Consider the following 25,074-nt stretch of genomic DNA (forward strand, 5'->3'; position numbering starts at 1 on the left):
TCTAATCTTAACCTTTCCTCTCCCCTTTCTACTCTTTTACGCTGATTATTCTTTTAGGGTGGTATCCCTCTGTTATTAAATACCTTGGGGTCTGGATCTCCTCTCACTATTCTTCACTATATTCTGCTACCTATCCGCCCCTTTTAAGGGAACTCCGTGCCCTTATGGAAAAATGGCGCTCGCAATATCTTTCCTTTTTTGGTCGCATTGCCGCGGTGAAAATGACTGTTCTCCCGAAGCTCCTCTACTTTTTAAACCCTGCCAGTTCGGGTCCCGCTGTCGGCTTTGCGCTCTCTACAGGCGGCTATTTTTCAGTTTATTTGGGACGGGAAACGGCATCTGCTCCCGATGTCTGTAATGATGGCTGGGCGGGCGTTTGGGGGCTTAGCAGTCCCGGATGTGAAGTATAATTAGGCTGCCCATTTGCGCCATCTTGAGGCATGGTCTACCTACCATGCATATAGCCGCTGGATGGAACTGGAGAAGCTATGGTTAGCGCCTGTCCACCTAACGCTCTCCTCTGGACCCTTCCTGCCTCTACCCCTGCTCTTTCCCCTCTTCTGGGCCCTATGGCGTTCTCTAAATATGTGTGGGGCTACTGTTCTGTTAAATTTAAACTGCTGTCTTCCTCTTCCCCTCTTTGTTCTTTTCTTTATCATCCTAGCTTTCCCCCTGGCCAGAACTCTTATGGTGCGGGAGTGGGGGGTCAAGAGGCCTTTTTTTGTTGGGTGGACGTGGTTGATCCTTTGTCACGAACTCTCCTGCCTTTTGATCAGTTGCAATCTCGTTGGAATCTCCCCTCGTCTGAGCATTTTCATTATTTACAGTTGCATCACTTTATGTCCTCCACACTGGGTTCCCTGGTGGTGTTCTTGCCTACGGGCTTTGAAAGGCTGTGTCGTGGTGGACCTCAGGCGAGGGGTCTTCTCTCCGATACTTACTTTTTGCTTTTTCAATCTCCGGAGGGAGTCCAGGTATCTCACCGCTTAATACCACTATCACCCCTCCCCAGTGGAAGCTAATATGGGAACGGGCCTCTAAGGCATCCATATGTACTGCCTATAAGGAAACCCAATACAAGCTGATTATGGGTTGGTACCATACCCCAGAGTTGTTGAGTAGGCTTAATTCCGATATTCTCCCCCCCCCCCCCCCCCCCCAATGCTGGCGTTGTGGGGTAGGTTTGGGTACACTGTTTCATGTCTTTTGGTCCTGCCCTCTTATCAAGGGGTATTGGGAGATAGTGTGTCACTTACTCTCTGATGTTCTTGGAGTGTTGGTCCCTCCTGACCCTCAGGTATACCTTTTGCACCTCTCACACCCAGCTCTACCTAAGAAGCTGTTTAAAATGGCTATGCACATATTTTTGGCCGCTAAGACACTTGTTGCTAAATGCTGGAAGAGGACTCTTACTCCCTCTGAATCTGACCTACTCTCCCGTATACGGGAAATGCGCTCCTTAGAATATCTCACAGCCTTTTTGAATAATACTGTCCCCGCCTTCCTATCAGTTTGGGAACCATGGGACCGTTTCTCTGACATGCAACCTCCTTGATATTCTCCCCCCTCTCTTTCCCTTTTTTCTTTCTTCCTTCCTCCCCATTGTGTTTGTGCTTTGTTTTTGTCTCTTGTAAGTCCCTTTTCTTGTCTCTGCCCTCTTGTTTTTCTCTTTTTTTTGTTTGAGAGCTTTCCAGTTCTCTCCCCTATGTGTTCTGATATGACTACTTATTTTATGCACGTTTACTACAGTTCAATGGTTTCTATGGGGTCGGGGCTAGTCGTTATGATCTACTATTGTTTCTGCATACCCTGGTCTCTATCTTGGCTTGTTATTAGCTCCTGACATGCATGTACTGGGCTGCATCCCGGGTTATGCTTTGATTGCGTTTTAGTACACTCCTGTTTTCTTTTGTGAAAATCTTTAATAAATATTACAGTTTAAAAAAAATTTAAAATTAAAAAAACACAACAACAAGAGAGAAGTCCCAAGCTTGTTGAAGAGCATCTACTGCAAGAGGTTTCTCCCTCGGATTGAGGGAGAAAAAATTCTGGACTTTGTAATTTTTCTTGTTGACAAAGATCAATTTCCAGGTTCCCCCCAAACTCTCACCAGTGACTGAAAGATGAATTTAGTGAATTTAGTTCCCATACCCCTGGATCCACTTTGTTTCCGCTTAGGAAGTCTGATTCCTGATTTTCTACACCCTTCAGATGTACAACTGTAAGGGAAAGAATATTTTTCTCTGCCTAGATGAAAATCTTTGAGGATAAATCTCTTAGAGGGGAATGTCTTGTTCCCCCTTGGTGGTTGAGAAAGGCCACTGTGGTTAAATTGTCCGAATATACCTTCACATGATTTTTTTTTAAAGATGTTCTGAAGCTCTTAATGCCATTAAAACTGCCTTCAATTCCCGAAATTTGGAGTAGTGACATCGGGTTTTCTGGAATCATGAGCCCTGAAGATGAAGGTGCTCGACGTGAGCACCCCAAGCCCAAAGACTTGCGTTTGTCGTCACTAACAGCAGGAGAGAGGATCCAACGAATTCCCATAACGAGATTATTTTTCTTCAGCCACCAAGCTAATGAGGCTTTTACCTGATATGGAATTTGTAATCTCTTCTCTATAGACAGTTTAGATCTGTCCAATACTTTCAAAATCAGGGATTGAAGGGGTCTCAAATGGCTTTGAGCCCACGGTACTGCCCGTATACAGGAGGTCATTGACCCCAAGACTGACATGGCTGTTCTTATAGGACAAGAATTTCTCTATATCATTTTTCTTTTTTCCAGGAATTAAATAGGCACGGTCAGATATAAAAAAAAAAAAAATTGATATGTTTTAAAGCATGCAAAACCAATAGGTTTTGCAATTGCTTTCATTAGAAAAAAATTTCAGTATTTCATACTAAAAAAGCCAGTCAAAGATCCTTTGACTGGCCAATAATTAGTAAATCATCCAGGTAAGGAATTATTAAAATTCCTTTTAGTCTCAGATGAGCAACCACCTCTACTATTACTTTCGTAAATATCATCGGGGCGGAGGATATTCAGAAAGGAAGGGCCTAAAACTGAAAATGGAGGGTAGAGTGATTGTGTTGAATTGCAAAACTGAGGTATTTTTGATGAGAGGGATGAAATGGCAGGTGGAAGTAGGCATCTTTTAGATTGATGGTGCACATCCAGGAGTCTCTTTGAATCAGAGGTCTGACTGTCTGTAGGGTCTCTATCTTGAACCTTTTGTGTGAAATAAACTTGTTTAGCTTTAGAATCGTTCTGAACGTGCAGTTTGGCTTGGGAGCTAAAAAAGATGAGAGTAGTGACCCAGACCCAAAAAAATTTATTTTGTTTATTTTTTTTTTTTTATATGGAAATCTTTTTTCCTGTCAGCCGCCTGTTCTAGAATTTTTTTCAAGGACCGGGCCAATGACAAGATTCTGGAAGGGGATGGAACAAAGCTTAACCTTAGAGGTAGTGTCACCTTGCCAATTTTTAACTCCTAGGCCCCTTCTAGCGGAGTTCGATAAGGTGGTGGCTTTTGCCGCAAATCTAATTGATTCCACTGATGCATCAGCGTGGCTAGTTTTAACATTGGAATGGAAGATAAAATATTTTCTCCAGATGTTTTACTGAGCAAATGGCTCTCTATCTCCTCTAGCCATTTAAAAAGACCTGGCCACAATATTAGCCACAATATTGGGGTTGATTAAAGCCAAAGAGGCTTCCCAGGATCTTTTTAGAAGACCATCCATTTTGCGGTCTAGGGTGTCCTTAACCCCTTAAGCCCATTTTGGCCTTAAGGACTCAGACAATTTAATTTGTACGTTTGAATTTTTTCCTCCTCCCCTTCTAAAAATCATAACTCTTTTATATTTTCATCCACAGACTAGTATGAGTGCTTGTTTTTTGCGCGACCATTTGTCCTTTGTAATGACATAACTCATTATCATAAAATGTATGGCGCAACCAAAAAACACTATTTTTGTGGGGAAATTAAAAAGAAAGACGCAATTTTGCTACTTTTGGAAGGTTTCGTTTTCACGCCGTACAATTTACGGTAAAAATGACGTGTGTTCTTTATTCTGAGGGTCAATACAATTAAAATGATACCCATTATTACATACTTATATATTATTGTTGTGCTTAAAAAAAATCACAAACTTTTTAACCAAATTAGTACGTTTATAATCCCTTTATTTTGATGACCTCTAACTTTTTTATTTTTCCGTATAAGCGGCGGTATGAGGGCTCATTTTTTGCGCCATGATCTGCATTTTTTTGATACCACATTTGCATATAAAAAACTTAATACATTTTTTATAATTCTTTTTTTAAATAAAATGTATTAAAAAAGTAGCAATTTTGGACTTTTTTTTTTTTTTAACGTTCACGCCGTTCACCGTACGGGATCATTAACATTTTATTTTAGTAGTTCGGACATTTACGCACGCGGCGATACCAAATAGGTCTAAAAAAATTTTACGCTTTTTGGGGGTAAAATAGGAAAAAACTGACGTTTTACATTTTATTGGGGGAGGGGATTTTTCCCTTTTTTTAACTTTAATTTTAATTTTTTTTTTTTTTTTTTTTTACACTTGAATAGTCCCCATAGGGGACTATTCATAGCAATACCATGATTGCTAATACTGATCTGTTCTATGTATAGGACATAGAACAGATCAGTGTTATCGGCTATCTCAGACCAGAGCAGAAGACGCCGGGAGGAGGAAGGTGAGGGGACCTCCGTGCGGCGTTCTGAATGATCGGATCCCCGCAGCAGCGCTGCGGGCGATCCGATCGTTCATTTAAATCGCGCACTGCCGCAGATGCCGGGATCTGTATTGATCCCGGCACCTGAGGGGTTAATGGCGGACGCCCGCGAGATCGCAGGCGTCGGCCATTGCCGGCGGGTCCCTGGCTGCGATCAGCAGCCGGGATCAGCCGCGCATGACACGGGCATCGCTCCGATGCCCGCGGTTATGCACAGGACGTAAATGTACGTCCTGGTGCGTTAAGTACCACCGCACCAGGACGTACATTTACGTCCTGCGTCCTTAAGGGGTTAAGCTGAGCAGCATCCTCAAATGGAAGCGCAGTACTTTTAACAACTTTAGGAAGCTGCACATATATTTTTGGAGCATCACTCCACAGATTTACTTCATTAGGGTCAAAGGGGAAAGGATTGCCAAATTGTTTAGGAATCTGCAAGCACCTCTCCAGAACCTGCCACTCATCTATGATAAGAGTTTTTATTAGGGATGTCTCGATACTGATACTTGTATCGGTGCTGATACTAGCCATTTGCATGGTTTCGGGGACTCGTTTAATGTCGCCGATACCTGGTGACGTTCTGCTGCTCCGTTCTTCCATCCTCCCGTCCGCATCATAGTGTTCCATGGAGGAGCATGACTACGACTTAATTTTTTCCATACACCAGATGTATAAAGGGCTAATTTTCTGCTCTGATCAGTAGTATTTATTGGTACGATTTCTGTTTTGATGGGACTTTTTAATCGCTTTAGAATTTTTTTTCTGATACAGGTGGAACTCAAAAAATTTGAATATCATGCAAAAGTCCATTGTATTTCATTGATGCAACTTAAAAAGGAAAGGAAGCATGAAGTGCTCCAAAATCTCCAGGTAGACGGAAGTATTGACCCAGGACTTAAAGGGGTACTCCACTGGAAATTATTATTATTATTTTTTTTTAAATCAACTGGTGACAAAGTTAAACAGATTTGTAAATTACTTCTATTAAAAAATCAGCTGCTGTTATGATCCACAGGAAGTTCTTTACTTTTTGAATTTCCTTTCTGCTGACACCTCTGTCCATTTTAGGAACTGTCCAGAGCAGGATATGGGGATTTGCTCCTACTCTGGAAAGTTCCTAAAATGGCCAGAGGTGTCAGCAGAGAGCACTGTGGTCAGGCAGAAAGGAAATTCAAAAAGTAAAGAACTTTCTGTGGATCATAACAGCAGCTGATAATTACTGGAAGGATTAAGATTTTTTTTATTGAAGTAATTTAAAAACCTGTTTAACTTTCTGGCACCAGTTGATTAAAAAAAAAAAAAAAAAATTCCGGTGGAGTACCCCTTTAATGAAGCACAGGGGACAAACACCAGCAGATGACATGGCTCCCCAAATCATAGTAGCTGTAAGCCATAATCACCACAATTATGACAAATCACGGCTTGAACTATATTGCTTTGCATGTAATGAGTCTCATATTTTAGTTCCAACTTTTAAGTTGCATTACTGAAATAAATTATGCACGATATTCTAATTTTTCAAGTTTCCCCTGTATAGGATGTGATAAAAAACTAAATAAAATTATATAAAAAATTTTTTTTTCCTCACTTTTAAGTTCCCAAAGGGGACTTTGACATGCAATCATTAGATTGCATAGCATTATACAGTGTGATCGACTATGCACTGATCTAGCCTGGCTGCATCAGTTAGATTGGCAATCGGCAGAAGGAGACAGGTAAGGGGACCCTCCTTCACTATTTTAGCTCCCTCTGAGTTACCTATGATCTTTCACTTTAGACGCCTTGATCGGCATTTGTCACGGTGTCTAAAGGGTAATGACTGGCAGCAGCGGGATCGCCAATGCCTGTCATTAGCAGTGTGTGTCTGGCGACACCCACTGTTCTGAAGCAAGACGCTTAAGGATTTAGGGCGTACCAGTACGCCCTTGGTCCTCAACAGGCTATTTCAATTCTATTTTTCCCATATATGGGGTCGTTTGAGGGCTAATTTTATGTGCTGCGATCTGTATTTTTATTGTATTTTAGTTGTGATGGGACTTTTTGACTGCTTTTCATTTTTTTTCTGCTGTATGAAGTGACCAAAAATCTGCAATTCTGGCTTTATCGGCTGCTGTATGCTCCAGAGGAGGCTATGTAGTCCTTTCCAGTCTGACCAGAATTATTTCTTCTGTCATCTCTGTCAGTGTCATGCACTGTCCTGAACATGAGCAAATCCATACAGGAACTTTCCAGAGAAGGAAACATTTGCTGACTGTGGTCAGATTAGAAAGAACTATACAACTCCCTCTGGAGTCACAGCAGCTGATAAGTAGTAGAAGGCTTAAAGCGTACCAATCAGATCCAAAAAATTATTATTATTTTTTTTATATATCACTCAGTGCCTAATCCTGACCATGTACATCTCATTTTATGTGTCTAGCACCTTTATTTTTTTATTACACTTTTAATTTAGCTCACTAGTCTGAATTCCTCTCATAACGAGGGGGAGTGACCTCACTGTGCAGGTCTCCGCCCCCTCCCTCAGTATGCTGTCTGCTCACATCTCCCATAGCATTAGTAAAACTACAACTCTCAGCTTCTCCTCACTGACAGTAGCAGGACACAAGCTGACAGTGGGAGGATTTTTCCTCCAGCTGTGAGCCCTGCACTCACAGCTGTCAATCAAGGAAGTGTGTCCATGACATAGGTGATGATGCATGGACACAGCAGGACTCGTATGTGTTCAAGCAGGCAGGGGGGGGGCAGTTTTACTTGCTTTCATTAGAAAATTTTCAGTATTTCATACTGAAAAAGCCATTGCAAAACCTATTGGTTGTGCATGCTTTACAACATATTAAAAGTTTTTGTATCTGACAGTGCCCATTTAAGATTTTTAAATAGAATTTACAAATCTGTATAATTTGCTGGCACCACATGAATTGAAAATAATTTTTCCTCTGGAGTACCCCTTTCAAGGAGTCAAACTACAGCAATGTAAAGCAAGTGTAACCGTTGCCGTCTAAGGATGAGCCGGCTCGTCCTACAACGGTAAGCGGTGTATGGCGCAGGCTCCTGACTCGAGCCCATGCCATACCGACCAGCCAACTGCTGATTCTTGTAGCTGAGGGCTGCCATTAATAGCCAAAATGAGGCGATCATCGTATCCGGGTATTAACCCTTTTGATTGCCACTGTCAAAGTTGACAGCGGCATCTAAAGAGGCATTTAAACCATCCCTGGTGGTCCAGTGGGGTGGATCATTACGTTTTTAGCGGTACCATTTTTTGTAATGATCGGACTTTTTGATCGCTTTTTATTCATTTTTTCCATGATATAAAAAGTGACCAAAAATACGCTATTTTGGATGCGCGTACGCCAATTAACGATTTTTATAATTTGGATATTTCCGCACGCAGCGATACCACATATGTTAATTTTTATTTACACTTTTTTTTTTTCAATGGAAAAGGGGGGGGGGGTGATTCAAACTTATTAGGGAAGGGGTTAAATGATCTTTATTAACTTTTTTTTTTGCAATGTTATAGCTCCCAAGCTCCCATAGGGGGCTATAACACTGCACACACTGATCTTTTACATTGATCAATGGTTTCTCATAGGAAACCATTGATCAATGATTCTGCCGCTTGACTTCTCATGCCTGGATCTCAGGCACTGAGCAGTCATTCGGCGATCGGACACCAGGAGGCAGGTGAGCTGACCCTTCTCGTGTCCTACAGCTGTTCGAGATGCCGCGATTTCACCGCAGCGATCCCAAACAGCCCCCTGAACTAACAGTCACTTATTAACTTTCATTTTAGACGCGCCGATCAACTTTGAACGCCGCGTCTACAGGGTTAATAGCAAGCGGCACCGCTAGGTGAGGGGCCCGACCCGCCGTGGCCCCACATTCTAGAATGGGAGCAGACCCATGACATACATGTATGTCATGGGTCGCGAAAGGGTTAAATGAGCACTGTCAGATACAAAAACTTTTTATATGTTGTAAAGCATGCTAAACCAATAGGTTTTGCAATTTCCTTTATTAGAATATTTTCTGTATTTCATACTGAAAAAGCCAGTCAAACAACTGCCCCCTCCATGCCTGCTTGGACATATACTAGTCCTGCTGTGTCCATGCATCATCACCTATGTCATGGACACACTTCCTTGATTGACAGCTGTGGGCGCAGGGCTTTTTAATCCCTCATATCCATTTTAAGAACAGGAGAAAATCCTCATAGCAAACATACCTAAAATAGACAGCAGAGGTCAGTAGAGAGCACTGTGGTAATGACAGCAATCTAAAAAGATAAGCATTTCCTCTGTAGTATATAGCCCCTAAAAAGTACTGGAAGGATTAAGATTTTTTAATAGAAGTAATTTACAAATCTGTTTAACTTTGTGGCACCAGTTGATTTAAAAAAAAAAAAAAAAAAAAAAGTTTTCCACGGTAATAAGTAATGAAACAAAACAAAATATATACCGTATTTATCGGCGTATAACACGCACTTTTTAGGCTCAAATTTTTTGCCTAAAGTCTGTGTGCGTGTTATACGCTGATACACCCCCAGGAAAGGCAGGGGGAGAGAGGCCGTCGCTGCCCGCTTCTCTCCCCCCTGCCTTCCCTGGGGTCTAGAGCGCTGCTGACGGCCCTTTTCACCCCTGGTTATCGGCGCCGCTGCCCGTTCTGTCCCCCTGACTATCGGTGCCGGCGCCGATAGCCAGGGGGAGAGAAGGGGCAGCGGCACCCATTGCCGGCGCCGCTGCCCCGTTGCCTCCCCCCATCCCTGGTGGCATAATTACCTGAGTCCGGTCCGCGCTGCTCCAGGCCTCTGTCGTGCGTCCCCGGCGTCATTGCTATGCGCTGAACGGCGCCGTGCATAGCAACGACGCTGGGGACGCACGATGGAGGCCTGGAGCAGCGCGGACCAGACTCAGGTAATTATGCCACCGGGGATGGGGGGAGGCAACGGGGCAGCGGCGCCGGCAATGGGTGCCGCTGCCCCTTCTCTCCCCCTGGCTGTCGGCGCCGCTTCTCTCCCCCTGGCTATTGGCGCCGGCACCGATAGTCAGGGGGACAGAACGGGCAGCGGCGCCGATAGCCAGGGGGTGAGAAGGGCCGACAGCAGCGCTCTAGACCCCAGGAAAGGCAGGGGGAGAGAAGCGGGCAGAGGCGGCCTCTCTCCCCCTGCCTTTCCTGGGGGTGTATCGGCGTATAACACGCACACAGACTTTAGGCTAAAAATTTTAGCCTAAAAAGTGCGTGTTATACGCCGATAAATACGGTACTTTTAGAGTAAAATTATATTTTATACAAAATCAATTAAACCCATGATGAGCAATGCTCACAATATTCATTCTAGGCACATAGTATATAAGCAGTCATGATAGGTGCAGGCCTATTATTGCTGAACACACAGGGCCTTGGAGAAAGAAACAATATGTCATTTCTGTATTAAAGAGCTTGAGCTTTGCCGTTAAGAAAACTATCCATGTGCTAAAACACAGCAAAAAAGCCACAAATAAAACTACTTTTCAGAAAGGGGACTGCAAAACATCAGTTCCAAGTGAATTGTTACCTTGATTTGTGGATGGCATTCATGCATTTTTTCCCCCTTCATTTTCCCCACTTTTGTTGCAATTTCTAATATGACAAATGTAGATCACTAAATTAAAGTGTTGCGTACAAGGTTTATTTCATGATTAATATGCTGACAAATTCTCTGGCGGGATCCCTGTGATCTAACATCTTATCTCCTATCCTTTTGATAGGGCATAAGATGTTTAGCCTAGGAGTACCCCTTTAAGGACACAGACCATTTTGGCCTTAAGGACGCAGCCAATTTTATTTTTGCATTTTCGTTTTTTCCTCCTCACCTTCTAAAAATCATAACCCTTATATTTACATACAAATGATTATTAGGGCTTGTTTTTTGCGCGACCAGTTGTCCTTTGTAATGACATCACTCATTTTACCATAAAATGTATGGCAAAAAAATAAAAAATACTATTTGTGTGGGGAAATTGATAAGAAAACCGCAATTGTGCTAATTTTGGAAGGTTTCACGCTGTACAATTTACAGTAAAAATGACATGTTATTTATTCTGTTGGTCAATACAACTAAAACGATACCCATGAATACATACTTTTCTATTATTGTACCGCTTAAAAAAAAAATCTTAAACTTTTTAACCAAATTAGTAAAATTTAATTAAAATCCCTCTATTTTGACGACCTATAACTTTTGCATATAAGGAGAGGTATGAGGGCTATTTTTTTGCTGCGCTTCTCGGCCTTTTGGCTAAGATCAAGTGTAGTATCTGTTCTTATCAGTTTTCATGCTGGTGGGGATGGGTGCTGCATGGAGGATGCAGGTGTACCAGGGCTTTCCGGGGCTGGTTCTGAGGAATCAGCTCGACGGCTGCCCCGATGTGACCTGTTCCCTCGGGGTCTCTCCATGAGGCTGAGAGGGTCTAGAGCCGAGGTACTTTTGTGCCTCGGGGAGTGGTGACCCCGAGGTGCCGAAACTCACTGGGAGGATGGACTCACTGAGTTGAAGCACGGGCACCATAATCTCTTCACCTTGTGCCACTCACCTCTTGATTCCCGGCCTTCTGGCTAGGATCAGAAACATTTTTATAGATCCGGCCGGATGTTCGGGCAGTATATCTGCACACATTCACTTATTTATTTCTTTTTTGTCTCACTGTGTCACTTTTTGCGTGTTGTGTGTTCACAGGATTTGTCAGGATGCGGTAGCCCTTCTGGGTATCCCTCCTGGCGGTCTAGGGGAGGTGTGTGTGGCCATTAGGTTCCGCACCTCCCTGCAAACACCCCGGGTACTCCTGCTTTGGCAGGGTACCTACCGTTATCGGCTCTGCGGGCAGATACCTTGGCTAACGCCAAGGGGGATGCCGGGAGCATTTGTGGTCCCCTAGTAGCTTCAGCGAAAAGGGACATCGAACCTGGAACCTCGCAGGTACCTTTTGGTCCAGAGGCGAAGGGTAAGGTTTGTTGGGGGGCCTCTCTCCTATCGGAAAAGGGCTTGCGATAGACCGCATCCTTTGTGCATGTTTTTTTAGCGTAACACGTTTGCACTTTTTCTTGCACTTTGGGTGATTAGAGAGCACGTTCCTCGGCTTTAAAAAAAATAAAATAAAACATACTGACAGTTTTTCTTAAATAAAAATTATCATTCAGTGCTCTTTGGTATTTTAAAGGCTTTGGATATTGTGATATGCTTTCCATCTTTATAAAGTTTCCTTACCTTGTTATGCAGGTCTTGTGACCATTATTTTCTGCTCCTTGTTGCTCAGAATCTAGCATGTTCATCTACATGATGGCTAACAAACTCATTGACTATCTAAACACAGGCATCAATGGCAATTTAAAAAGCCACTGATGTTTGAAATTAACCTTTAGGGCAGGGTAACACAGGGCTCATCCGCAGTGTATGTCATGCTGCTGATGCGCTGATAGCAGTCACTGAGGGACTGCAGAGCTAGCTGTAGAAATCCACGGTTACGGGGACACACACAATAACACTGCGGATGTGCAATGCGTGACCCTGCCCTTAGGATAGGTTTTCAGTTTTTTTTTCTGGCTTTAAAACTGCCACTGCAGTTTCTGAGCCAAAGCCAGAAGTCTAGCCAGAAGACAGGGGAAGTATAAATGCTTCCTCTATATTTCCAATTTCTTTTGAATACACTTCTGGCTTTGGCTAAAAAAAAAAAAAAAAATAAATAAATAAAATAAAAATAAAAAATACAGCGGCAGTTCTCCAAAAAACCCCAGAAAAAACCTAGCCTAAGGGTCTATTCACATGTACAGTATTCTGCACATATCTGATGCTGCAGAATTAAATGTAAACCTCAACACCGTTTCAAATCAGCAGCACCAAATACGTCCAGGATACTGTACGTGTAAATACACCAGAAGGGTAGGGTCACTAGCAGCACATCCGAAGCATATTTCACGTTGCGGATGTGTCAACAGCAGTCAAAAGAGCAAACTCTCTGCTGTGGCCGGGTAGCTCTGTGTGTATGCTAATAGACCGTGCCTGCTCGTAGCAGATGCACATTGGGAACTCCGCAGCTATGAGCTACCAGGTTGCAACAGGTTTGGTACCTTACTCTTTTCACTGCAGTCAGTGCATTCGCAGTGTGAAATATGCTGCGGATGTGTTGCGCGTGACCCTACCCTTAGGGTTTATTCACACATACAGTATCTTTAAAAGAAGAAAAACTACCACAAGAGGACATAGTTTTAAATTAGAGGTGCAAAGGTTTAAAAGTAATATCAGGAAGTATTACTTTACTGAGAGAGTAGTGGATGCATGGAATAGCCTTCCTGCAGATGTGGTCGCTGCAAATACAGTGAAGGAGTTTAAACATGCATGGGATAAGCATAAGGCTATCCTTCATATAAGATAGGGCCAGGGACTATTCATAGTATTCAGATTATTGGGCAGACTAGATAGGCCAAATGGTTCTTATCTGCTGACACATTCTATGTTTCTATGTATCCTGCACATATTTGATGCACAGGATATGTGTCCAGTCAATTAGTTTACATTGAACTCTGCAGCTTCAAATCTTGTGCATCAAATATGCGCAGGATACTGTGAATAGATCCTAAGGGTCTATTTACATGTACAGTATTCTGTGTATATTCTATGCACAGGATACGAAGTTACAGATTTGATGCTGTGTTGAATCAATTAGTTTACATTAAAATCTTCAGCTTCAAACCCTTCTCATCAAATGCTTAGATTTAAAGCTGTATTTACCTATTTATATGCATTGATTTAACATGAAAAATTCTGCAGAAAATCTTTAGCAGATCCTACACATGTGAATACACCTTTATGTGCCATTTTAACCAGTGTGCGTAAGAAGGCCAAACATTCAGCAGTATGTAAACTTTTGGTTAAAGCCAGACAGGAGATTTTCTATTTTCATAATGATTTAAAAAGGAGCCAAACAAATATAATAATAAATGGCTTCATAGGATCACTATGACACAGAACATACATGTATGTGCTAAGAGCCTTTGACATGAGCTCAAGAGCAGAGCTCGCTTCATACCTGGAGAGTACTGGCTGCAATTATCACCTGGGTCTCAAGGCTATTGCCAGACATTAGCAAACACCAATCAATGTTGATCATGACATTCAAAAGCTTAAAAAAAAAAAAAAAAAAAAATTACTTTATCTCAAGGCACTGCACTATTGTGAAGGCCCAATCAGCTAAGATGGCTGCCAGAGAGCTCCTGCTTACCTATATGTGGCTCAAATCCTCACTGCAAACTTTAACAGAGCACTGATAACACTAATCAAAGCTATGCTACTGCACAGCACTGAGCAGAGTTATAAATTGAAGTGTATTGCTGAGGGCGGAGTTGTCAAAACCAATACAGAGTGAGATTTATCAAGGGATTTTTTTTGCTTACAAAAGTCACACAAATAGTTGCAAGTGCACTTAAGCAATTTTTTGTGCGACTTTTGTGGGTAAGCATAAAGTAACAATCAGCCCTACCTAAGCAATTTTCACTTTGCAATGGTCGGGAATTTATCAAGCAAGAATGTCTCACTTAGGCAAAATAAAAAGTTGCAAACCCCCTTAAAAGTTTGCAAGTGTAAGCCAGGTCAGACCTGGCTTACAAACTTGCCTTTGACAGATTTTTTTTATTTATTTATTTTTATATATATATTTTTTTAAACTAGCACAAAAAGTCGCAACTATTTGTAAAGCTCTGCTCCTCGGCCACTGTACTGTGCATGCTGGGAGTTGTAGTCATGCTGCACCGACAGATGTGCAGGCGGGTGACAAGCAAGTCAGGGAAGCTCGTCACCCGCTTGCAATTCTCCCGCCCACCTACAACTCCGAGCTAGTCCTCAGTGTAAGGGCATGCTGGGAGTTTCAGTTGTGCCGCGCGGGCAGGAGATGTTCAGGCAGGTGACAGGCTTCCCTGGCTTGCTTGTCACCCATCTGCACATCTCCCACCAGCCCGTCGTTGCATGACTTCAACTCCCAGAATGCCCTTACAGTGAGGACATGCTGGGAATTGCAGTCATGCAGCGCGGGCAGATGGGAGATATGCGGGCTTCCCTTAGCTGTTCTTAAACTACAACTCCCATCATTTTAGTTTAAAAACAACAAGCCTCCCGCTGCTGCTAAATTACAACTCCCATCAATCTCAGAAAGCCAAGTCTATCTTTTGAACTACTTCAGATTCATTGGACTATGTTGATGACCAGCGTTTTTTATTGTTTAATTATAACAACATGGTTAACAAGGGCTTGTGGGGGGAGTGTTTTTTGGAATAAAAGTTTTTAAAATGTGTTTTTTTTTTAATTCATTTTACAGGCTTCGTAATGGAAGTCGTCTTATAGACGGAGTCTATTACTAAGATGTTGCTTAGCATTAGCCCCAAAAACAGCTAGCGCTAACCCCCAATTATTACCCCGGTACCCACCGCCACAGGTGTCCCTGGAAGAACCAGTACCAACAGGCACAGAGCATCAAAAATGGTGCTCCAGGGCCCAGGCGGTAAAAGGCTGGTGTTATTTAGGCTGGGGAGGGACAGTAACAATGGTCCTCGCCCACCCTGGTAACGTCAGGCTGTTGCTGTTTGGTTGGTATCTGGCTATAAAATAGGGGGAACCACAAATTTTAATTATTTATGCAAAATGTGTGGGGTTACCCATATTTTAATTCTCAGCCAGATATCAAGCAGAAACAGACTGGTAGCAGGTACAGAAGGGAAATAGATCAACTCACCGCTTGGAGACTCCAGACACAGATGGATGATATTATGGAAGCATGGATGCAGGGATCCGCCTATCCCCATAGCATTCAGGCACAGAACAAGAGGAAAATCCAGCTCCCAATGTGCAAGTACAATAAAACTTAACGTTTACTTCATCCAATTCAAAATAAAATTCTGTGGGGGAAGTGAGTGGTGACATGTCACTAAAATCGAAGCAAAACGCCTGACCTTACCAGGATGGACGGGGAATATTGTTACCGCCCCTCACCAACCTAAATAATGTCAGCATGTTACCATCTAGGCCCAGGAGTGCCATTATTGGTACTGGCTCTTCCCAGTTCCCCCTGTCGCAGTGGGTGCTGGAGTAAAAAATGGGGGTTAGCACTAGCTGTAATTGTGGCTAAGACAAAGCCCCCGCTTAGTAATGGACTCCGGCTATTAAACAGCTTCCACTACTAAGCCTGTAAAGTAAATAAATTTAAAGAAAAAGAGGGGAAAAAAAAGGTATTCCTAAAAACACTCCCCCACAAGCCCTTGGTTAACCATTTTATAAATATTAAACAAAAATAAAAGTTGGTCATCGTAGTCGTAGTCCACTGAATCCAAAGAGGTCTTCTACGTACACAGATCTGAAACGAGAAGGAAAAAAATAAAAATAAAAAAAAATAAAGTGTTATTACATTTAGGGGGAAAAAGTAGGAAAAAATTTTTTAAACAGACGTGTTGCAAAGTAGTGTACTGAAGTCATTTATCGTTAATATTGTATTTTAAAGCAATTTATTGCTTTTGGCTTATGTGAGCCAAACTGATAAACCCCCTGTGATAGTATGACATATGTCACACATACCAAAAAAAATTAATACAGAACCCGCTAATCAAAGCAACAATGCTAAAGTGTCCCTCAATGTTTATGATCCCGCAAGGTGAATAGTGTAAACTTAAAAAAAAAAAAAAAACTCCAGAATCAATGCCAAAATGTAAGCATTTTTTGAAAGGGTAACATTTTTTGAGCACAACTGTATATGCTTTAATGTGAATAACTACAGAGGTTTCTGATATATGGGTACAAGAGCAATATCACAAAAGGTCTCATTACTTTATTGGACTACTTACATACTTTGCATACCTACTTGTTACCAACTAGTACCAAACAGACTGTTTAAGTTGTGCCATCACCTTAATGGGGTACCAAAAAGGTAAACAGATTTGTAAATTACTTTTTAAAAATCCTTTAATCCTTTCAGTAGTTATCAGCTGCTATATTCTCCACAGGAAGTGCTTTTCTTTTTGAACTTCCTTTCTGTCTGACCACAGTGCTCCCTGCTGACACCTCTGTCTATGTCAGGAACTGTGCAGAGCAGGATGGTTTGCTATGGGGATTTGCTTGTACTCTGGACAGTTCCTAAAATGAACAGATGTGTCAGCAGAGAGCACTGTGGTCAGACAAAGGGAAATTCAAAAAGAAAAGCTGTCAGACAGATCTAGTGTGTATGGGCCTGTTTTTTGACATAATAGATAACTACAAAACTTTTCAGCCGGCTTACGAAAAAGTATTTAAACATACACTATTTTACAGCAGTAATTCAATGGCAACATGATGCAGAAAAAGTGTATGCATAAACTGTAAAGGCAAGGACATTACATTAGCAAAGCCCTAATCAATATTTTAGTATTACCGGTATTTTACCAATAAGGTAAATTTACAGACCACATTATTCCTGTAGAATTAAAAGGCTCTATGCACCAGCTGGAAACCTTCTTAGACTTTGTTCACACTGTGTTTAGCAGAACTGTGAAATGTTGCACCAAATGTAAGCCCCTGCATGTCTTCATAACCGCATATGTCTGCCATTAAACAATATTTTTTCAATTATATGAAAAAAATTGAACCGTGTGAGCAAACACTTTCAAATGATTTGTTTATGCGTTTTCTGGCAACATGGGAATGAATCCCAGTTGAGATTCAGGACAGTTTTCTCTTGGGAAAGTAGATCATAACTTCTGTGTTTGTGCAATTCTAATTTCATGCAAGTTTCCTGTATGTGTTATTAATATGACTGTTTGACCGGTGTCACACATATGAACATGCTATGTAGCTGTGGCCAAAAACTGTCAGCTATCGCAGCATGTTAGAAGTGGCAATAAACCTTGTAATACATTAACAGTTTCCAATAGCATCTTGTGGTCTTTTTGCTCATTTTCTGCCGACAGAGCAAAGATTTGAATAAAGAATATCAATGGGAAAGGGGAATGAAAAAAAGTTGGGTGAGAAGTGCAGCTCAAGCTTCACTTATAGTCTGCTTTCACACTATGTTGCTCCATTTTAAAGACGCGTTATAATGTCCCATTAAGAAAACCCTTAAAAACTGCTGTTAAATGGTTGTTACAAAATCCCTTTTTGATTATCCGTTATCACCCGTTATAGCTCGTTATGAATAACAGACCTTATTTGTGACGGGAGAAAAATTAGTGCATATAATGTTTTTTATCCCGTCACAAATAACGTCCGTTATTCATAACGGGCTGTAACGGGTGATAACTGATAATCAAAAAATCCAATCTACATGAATGGGATTTTTTAAGGGTTTTCTTAACGTGACATTGTAACGGGTCTTTAAAACGGAGCAACATATAGTGTGAAAGGAGCCTTAGATACTCTGGATCCATCCTACAGTTTGAGCTTGACCACACAATGTTTCTTTACAGCCAAAGTAGTGTAATGTAATGCCCCACAGGCTCACTGGGGTGTAACAATGACACATTAATCAAACCTGGCAAGGCACAGAGCTTGTTTACATATCACACTGTTTGCCCTTACAACTGCTATTTCACTGCAAGGTGTGAATACACCCTGAAGCTGCTCACAAATCTAGGATTAAAGTCAGTAGATCCTGCTAACAATCTAATATACTGTGTATGGGGCAGCCTGTATGCCTGCAGATGGAGGTTAGAACAGTATGTCGATTTCAACATACCTATTCACTATTCTGCCAGGAGAAATGCTGCTGCCAGGAGAGTCTGGCGCTCCGCTCTGCTCACCAGTTAAATATAAATGCCAAACCAATCATGCATGTTTATGGGAAGGTCAGGGAATAAAAGCTGGACTGCAACGCAACATTGCATTCTTAAAAAAACGAGTAACCCTTATATGACGATCATAATAAATTGTTTAAGCTCAGCCATCACATAGGATACAATGCCAGGAGAACTGTCTGTAATAATCCTTAAATAAGATCTTTACAGCATATTTGTCTTCAACGTAGAAAAGGGAATGGTTAAATAAAAATTAACTCAAGGTCATGAGTTGGCAACCCTAAAATTAATTCACAACTATGTACACACATCCTGCATGGCTAGTCGCCTCTATACACAGAACAGCTTCCTTTGTCAGCCGATCAGCTGTTTGCTTGGCCCATCCTCTCTCCCTGCTTCCGGGTAGTAACAGAGCAGCCAATAATATGACAGCAAGCTGACAAAACAAGCAGCTCAGCACTCCTGCCCAGCTCTAGTAATATGCAACAGTTTAACAAGGAAGTTCCAGCAGGGGGTAGGGGAGGCATATTTACATCAGATACTTTCCAGGTCCTTTAAACCTTCATGCATGACCTTTTCCCTATATAGGACGGAGCTATTGTACTCTGCAGCTGGAGAAACTTTTCCTCAGTCACAATGTTTACTATTTCTGCAAACTAAATCACAACAACAAACAAAGAGCCAAACAAACAAAGCTATACTTCCTAGAAGAGACAAAGTATTACAAACAATGCTACTCTGATCCTAAATCATTTCATAAGTAATAAGCAGAAAAATAGGGCCAGCTGAAGGGAGGGGGAAGAAAACATTTGGGTGAGTCAGAATTTCTGCAGGCTGGTTGTCATTACCAAGCCCTAAACATTTCCACCTCAGTATTCAACCGTGAAAGATAACCATATGTTAACCCTCTCCTGGCAGGTTTGACACTGTAAATATAGGTGGATTACAAAAACTCATTTCCCATAAGCCCAGTACTGTGACTGAATTTGGGCCTGCATTCTAACCCATGGCTAGAGGAGACTGGAGGGTCACATTCCTCCTCTGCTACACCAAATATCTTCAACAAGACTTCCTTTCACAGCAAACCCACCACCTTCATTTCTCAGGAGCAAAAACAAAACTATAGTGTCCTCTCCCACTTAATACACTTGGGGAAATGGATTTCTAGCAAAATAAAAGGGTGGAGAGGAATAACATTCATACAAAACAGCTTCTAAGCCAAGACACCCCCACCCCAACCTTTAGCACAGCCCCCTTAAAGCCATTGGTGCCAGACAGACCCCTGGTAAGCATACAAGGTCTGCAATCTAGATACCAAAGTTAACTTTGTACACCCGAGGGGGAGAGGGAGGGGGGACTGTGGAGAAACTGCTCAGCACAGGCCCAATCCTCTTTATACACAGATACAGCAGAAGCCTGATATTGTATCTCCATGACTAATATATACTCCGAGCTGACAGGTGACCCTTTCTTTCCTGGAGTTTCCTGCATTGCAGACCTGAAAAGTCCAATAGGATTCTTTGTGCTCATTTAATGCAATGACACTCTCAGAAATCAGCTTGTCTGAAGATCGACATGAACAAAGAGGCGGCAGCCATGGTTTTAAAGTCTCTTGTCAAAACTGGAGGTGAAGGCAGTCTGTACCCTGTGGTTAGAGATCTAATTTAAGCTCTAGGGTGAGGTGCCTGCACATCCACACTCCAGGGACACATCTGCTTTATTCATCTACATGCAGACTAGGGGAAAGCTATGGGGGCCTGAACTGTTTCCAATCCGACTCTGATGTGACTAAAAGCCTTTTGTGTGCCGAACAGGTCTTGTCACAAGAGATTTCATTACCAGAAATATATATGGGGCAAGTGCACAAAAACCTGATGACACATAAAGATGACAGATAGAAGGGATTATTATTAATATAGGATAGGACACAGATGGCGATGACCTGTCTAGCCAACAAGTAGGTATTTGGAGCTTTTTAAAAAGGAACAAAGTACTGGAAATACAAGAGCTCAGATAGTCAATTGATAGATTAGTGGTCTCCAAACTGTGGCCCCTCTAGATGTCACAAAACTACAACTCCAAGCATGCCCGGACATCCAGTGGTCTCCAAACTATGGCCCTCTAGATGTCACAAAACTACAACTCCAAGCATGCCTGGATATGCAGTGGTCTCCAAACTGTGGCCCTCCAGATGTCACAAAAGGACAGGTCCAAGCATGCCCAAACATCCAGTAATCTCCAAACTGTGGCCCTCTAGATGTCACAAGACTACAACTCCAAGCATGCCCAAACATCCAGTAATCTCCAAACTGTGGCCCTCTAGATGTCACAAGACTACAACTCCAAGCATGCCCAAACATCCAGTAATCTCCAAACTGTGGCCCTCTAGATGTCACAAGACTACAACTCCAAGCATGCCCGGACATCCAGTAGTCTCCAAACTGTGGCCCTCTAGATGTCACAAGACTACAACTCCAAGCATGCCCGGACATCCAGTAGTCTCCAAACTGAGGTCCTCTAGATGTCACAAAACTACAACTCTGAGCATTCCTGGACAGCCGCTTGGAGTTGTAGTTTTGCAACATCTAGAGGGGCCACAGTTTGGAGACCACTGGATTAGATAAGACAAAAACCTAAAACATCAGCTCAATAACAAGTCTACATGTCTACTACTCCTTCCCCACATAATGGGCCTTCCAGCCCTGGGACTTAGCAAGTACTTGTAAACAGGAACCCCTAATAATGGGAAGTATATAACTAAACACTATTTATGTATATATTTTTTTTTCTTTCAGTTTTTCATAATTTTCCAGCCTGATGACATGTGTCTGACAGTATGCAGTGTCCCTCCGCCCCATCCCCCAGTATAAGCTCCTTATGGAGTACATAACACACGGAGGGACACGTACCCAGCCTGTACGGGGGCACTGTCGCCTCTTGCCCCAATCCTGTGGTGTCCAGCAGCCATGACAAAGTAAAATGGCAGACACAATGAACGTGAAGCTGCAGCCCCATGACCCCCCGCTCCCTCCCTAGCACCCCGTTAGCACAGCACCCCAAGAAGGATACAGTTTGACAACATCCGTGTCCATCCGCCTCTTGCCCGGGCTGGGAGATGACATGGCTTCAGCTCCCCCCCGGGGTCTCCCACTCCGCTGGACGCAGTGCTGACGGCTGGAAAAAAACGGTTGTAGTTGACACAGAAACCGGGACTTATATTTTTTCTCTCTCTCTCCTCTCCCCGGGGTTCAGCTAACCGGGGCTCTCAGTCTCAGTCGGTGTTTATCTATGTGACGGAGGGGCCGGGCCTCACTGTCGCTTCCACCTTAGACCTCGCAGTCGGTGTCGTCGCTGCCGCCGGTGTCTTCACTCGCCGGGGGTAGGGGGGGACTCCCCGTGAACACATAAATAATGCAACCGACTACGAGCACCGCAGTCACGTGACCTCGCCGAATAGTGACGCGCCGGTCGCGGAGGAAGACTTAAAAACAGAGAAGAGGGGGGAGGAGTCAGACGGAATGGGCGGAGTGATATGTGTGTGTGCTGCCCAAGCCTCGCTTCGGATAACTTCTCTACCTGTTCTTGTCTGCTCTGTTGTGAGGTAATGAGGCGGCCTTTATAGAAGATGGCGTTGTGGAGCGAGACATGAAGCCTTATGGGAGTTGTAGTCATCTTGTTTGTGACAAGAAAGTGTTACAGCCTGTAATAGTGAGCAGGTGGTGAGTGACACCTCAGTCTGGGTGTAAAGCTGTCAGAGTAAGCAAAACAAGGGTGGAGTGTGAGTGGCCTGTGCGGCTCAGAGCAATAAAAGACTGTCATAAATCTTTAGAGACATCACTGACTGTACATATGACTCTACAACAGTGTTTCCCAACCATTGTGCCTCCAGCTGTTGCAAAACTACAACTCCCAGCATTCCCTGACTGCCTGTGACTGGAGTCACTCTGGTTGGGAAACACTGAACTAAAAGACTACCGAGAGATCCACAAGATGTCTTCCTGCGAACTTGTAGAGAAGTGGACTCCAAACTGTGGACCTCCAGCTGTTGTAAAACTACAACTCGCTGTCCGGGCATGCTGGGAATTATAGTTTTGCAACAGCTGGAGGTCCACAGTTTGCTGAACGTTGTTGTAGAGAGTAAAGCTGCACTGTGTCTCCTATAAATACAGGACCTTACGCTTTTGCTGCTTGTAACACTTCAAGTTCAGAGTTCAGTGCCCTGACTGTGCCCCACCATCTCACATTGGCACAGCTTTATAAGTTGGGGTTTATGATAGATAATCATTTGTCTCACCGATATTGAGGGGCATTTACTAAGGGGTTTGGTCATTTTTTTCGGACTATTTTTGGCGCAAAATTGTCGCAATTGCGCCTACCCTATTTTTTGTGTGAGTTTCTCTAGCAAGAGCTAGAAATTCAAATTTTTTTCCCGCTTAATTTACGCTAGTTTTCAGTTTTTACTTGCAGTGGTCAGGTATTTATTAACTGAGACAGTCGCAGTTGCGCAATAAACTGTCGCAACAGCCGTAAAAAATTACTGAATTTACTCCAACTCCAACATGGAGCAGGCAAAGCTACTGCCGCCCGGGCTCCGACATACTTTCTCCCAGCTACCCTCACTGCGCTACCGGGACACTGCAGTGATTTACATCCCCCCCCCCCTCTCACCTGCCAGCGCCACACAACTTCCATCTGTCTGCTGTTGCAAGACTACAAGTCCCAGCATGCCCTTACAGTGAGGACACACTGGGAGTTGTAGTCTTGTAGCAGTGGGAGCTGAGCGGCGCGGGCGGGAGACAAGGGGGGGGGGGGGGGGCTAGCGGGGAGGCCGTATGAGGAGCCCGGGCGGCTGCACTGTAATCTCTGCCCGGGCTCCTGCCCTGAGAGCCAAAGGCTTTGGCTGTCAGGGCATGCTGGGTGTTGTAGTTTTGCAACAGCTGGAGGGCCACAGTTTGCAGACCACTGGTGTGTGGTCTGTAAACTGTAGTCCTCCAGCTGTTGCAAAACTAAACAGCTGAAGGGGACCGGCGAAGACGTTCACTTACCCTTCCGAGGCTCCAGCGACGATCGCTGATGGAGATCGTCGCACGGCAGTGTCGTGCAGCGCTGAATCCTACGGAAGCCGGTAAGTTGCCCAAGCTTTCCAACCAGGGTGCCTCCAGATGTTGCAAGACTACAACTCCCAGCATGCCTGGACAGCCTTTGGCTGTCCAGGCATGCTGGGAGTTGTAGTTTTGCAACATCTGGAGGCACCCTGGTTGGGAAACACTGTTTTAGGCCAGTGTTACCCAACCAGGTTGCCTCCAGATGTTGCAAGACTACAACTCCCAGCATGCCTAGACAGCCTTTGACTGTCCAGGCATGCTGGGACTTGTAGTTTTGCAACATCTGGAGGCACCCTGGTTGGGAAACACTGTTTTAGGCCAGTGTTTCCCAACCAGGTTGCCTCCAGATGTTGCAAGACTACAACTCCCAGCATGCCTAGACAGCCTTTGACTGTCCAGGCATGCTGGGACTTGTAGTTTTGCAACATCTGGAGGCAACCTGGTTGGGAAACACTGGCCTAAAACAGTGTTTCCCAACCAGGGTGCCTCCAGATGTTGCAAGACTACAACTCCCAGCATGCCTAGACAGCCTTTGGCTGTCCAGGCATGCTGGGAGTTGTAGTTTTGCAACATCTGGAGGCACCCTGGTTGGGAAACACTGGCCTAAAACAGTGTTTCCCAACCAGGGTGCCTCCAGATGTTGCAAAACTACAAGTCCCAGGTTGGGAAACAATGTGCTCGGCCTCCGCCCCACCTTACTGTAAGGGCATGCTGGGAGTTGTAGTCCGGCAGCTGGGGGCAGGGGACAAGCTAGTCACTTGCCCACACATCTCCTGCACCACACAACTACAACTCCCAGCATGTCCTTACTGTAAGGGCATGCTGGCAGTTGTAGTCGTGCGGGGAGGGAGATGTGTGAGCAGGTGATAATAAATGTACTAACCCATTTTTTTTTTTTCTCATTTCAGATCCGTGTATCCTGTGGACTCCTTCGGATTCGGTGGACTACTTCGATGACCAGCGTTTTTCTTTGTTTGATTTTAATAAAATGGTTAACGAGGGCTTGTGGGGGAGTGTTTTTTGTAAGAAAATTTTTTTAAAACCTGTTGTGTTTTTTCCTTACTTTACTAGACAGGCTTAGTAGTGGAAGCTGTCTTATAGACGGAGTCCATTACTAACCTGGGCTTAGCGTTAGCCATAAAAACAGCTAGCGCTAACCCCCTATTATTACCCCGATACCCAACGCCACAGGGGTGCCGGGAAGAGCCGGTACCAACAGGCCTGGAGCATCAAAAATGGCGCTCCTGGGCCTAGGCGGTAACAGGCTGGCGTTATTTAGGCTGGGGAGGGCTAGTAACAATGGTCCTCGCCCACCCTGGTAACGTCAGGCTGTTACTGTTTGGTTGGTATTTGGCTGAGAATGAAAATAGGGGGGACCCTGTGCGTTTTTTTTTTTTAATAAATAATTAAATATATTTAA

General features: G+C 43.5%; 1 protein-coding gene, 1 long non-coding RNA gene and 1 pseudogene across 3 annotated transcripts in view; 2 read left to right on the top strand and 1 right to left on the bottom strand.

The window, feature by feature from the left end:
• Window positions 1–22,023, bottom strand: part of UBE2H (ubiquitin conjugating enzyme E2 H) — a 69,129-nt gene extending 47,106 nt beyond the window's left edge. The window contains exon 1 of the mRNA XM_056573159.1: window positions 21,619–22,023. Coding sequence (XP_056429134.1) covers window positions 21,619–21,671 — 53 coding nt within the window. The 5' untranslated portion in view covers window positions 21,672–22,023. The remainder of the gene's footprint in view (window positions 1–21,618) is intronic.
• Window positions 11,028–11,187, top strand: LOC130267857 (U2 spliceosomal RNA; annotated as a pseudogene).
• Window positions 22,024–22,106: 83 nt separating the features above from the next.
• LOC130368847 (uncharacterized) overlaps window positions 22,107–25,074 on the top strand; it is a 105,060-nt gene continuing 102,092 nt past the window's right edge. The window contains exon 1 of one of the 2 annotated variants that reach the window (XR_008892586.1): window positions 22,107–22,150. This is a non-coding gene — a long non-coding RNA (uncharacterized LOC130368847). The other variant, XR_008892585.1, reaches the window with a different exon arrangement.

The sequence above is a fragment of the Hyla sarda genome, chromosome 4, assembly GCF_029499605.1.
Source record: "Hyla sarda isolate aHylSar1 chromosome 4, aHylSar1.hap1, whole genome shotgun sequence".
Lineage (NCBI taxonomy): Eukaryota > Metazoa > Chordata > Amphibia > Anura > Hylidae > Hyla > Hyla sarda.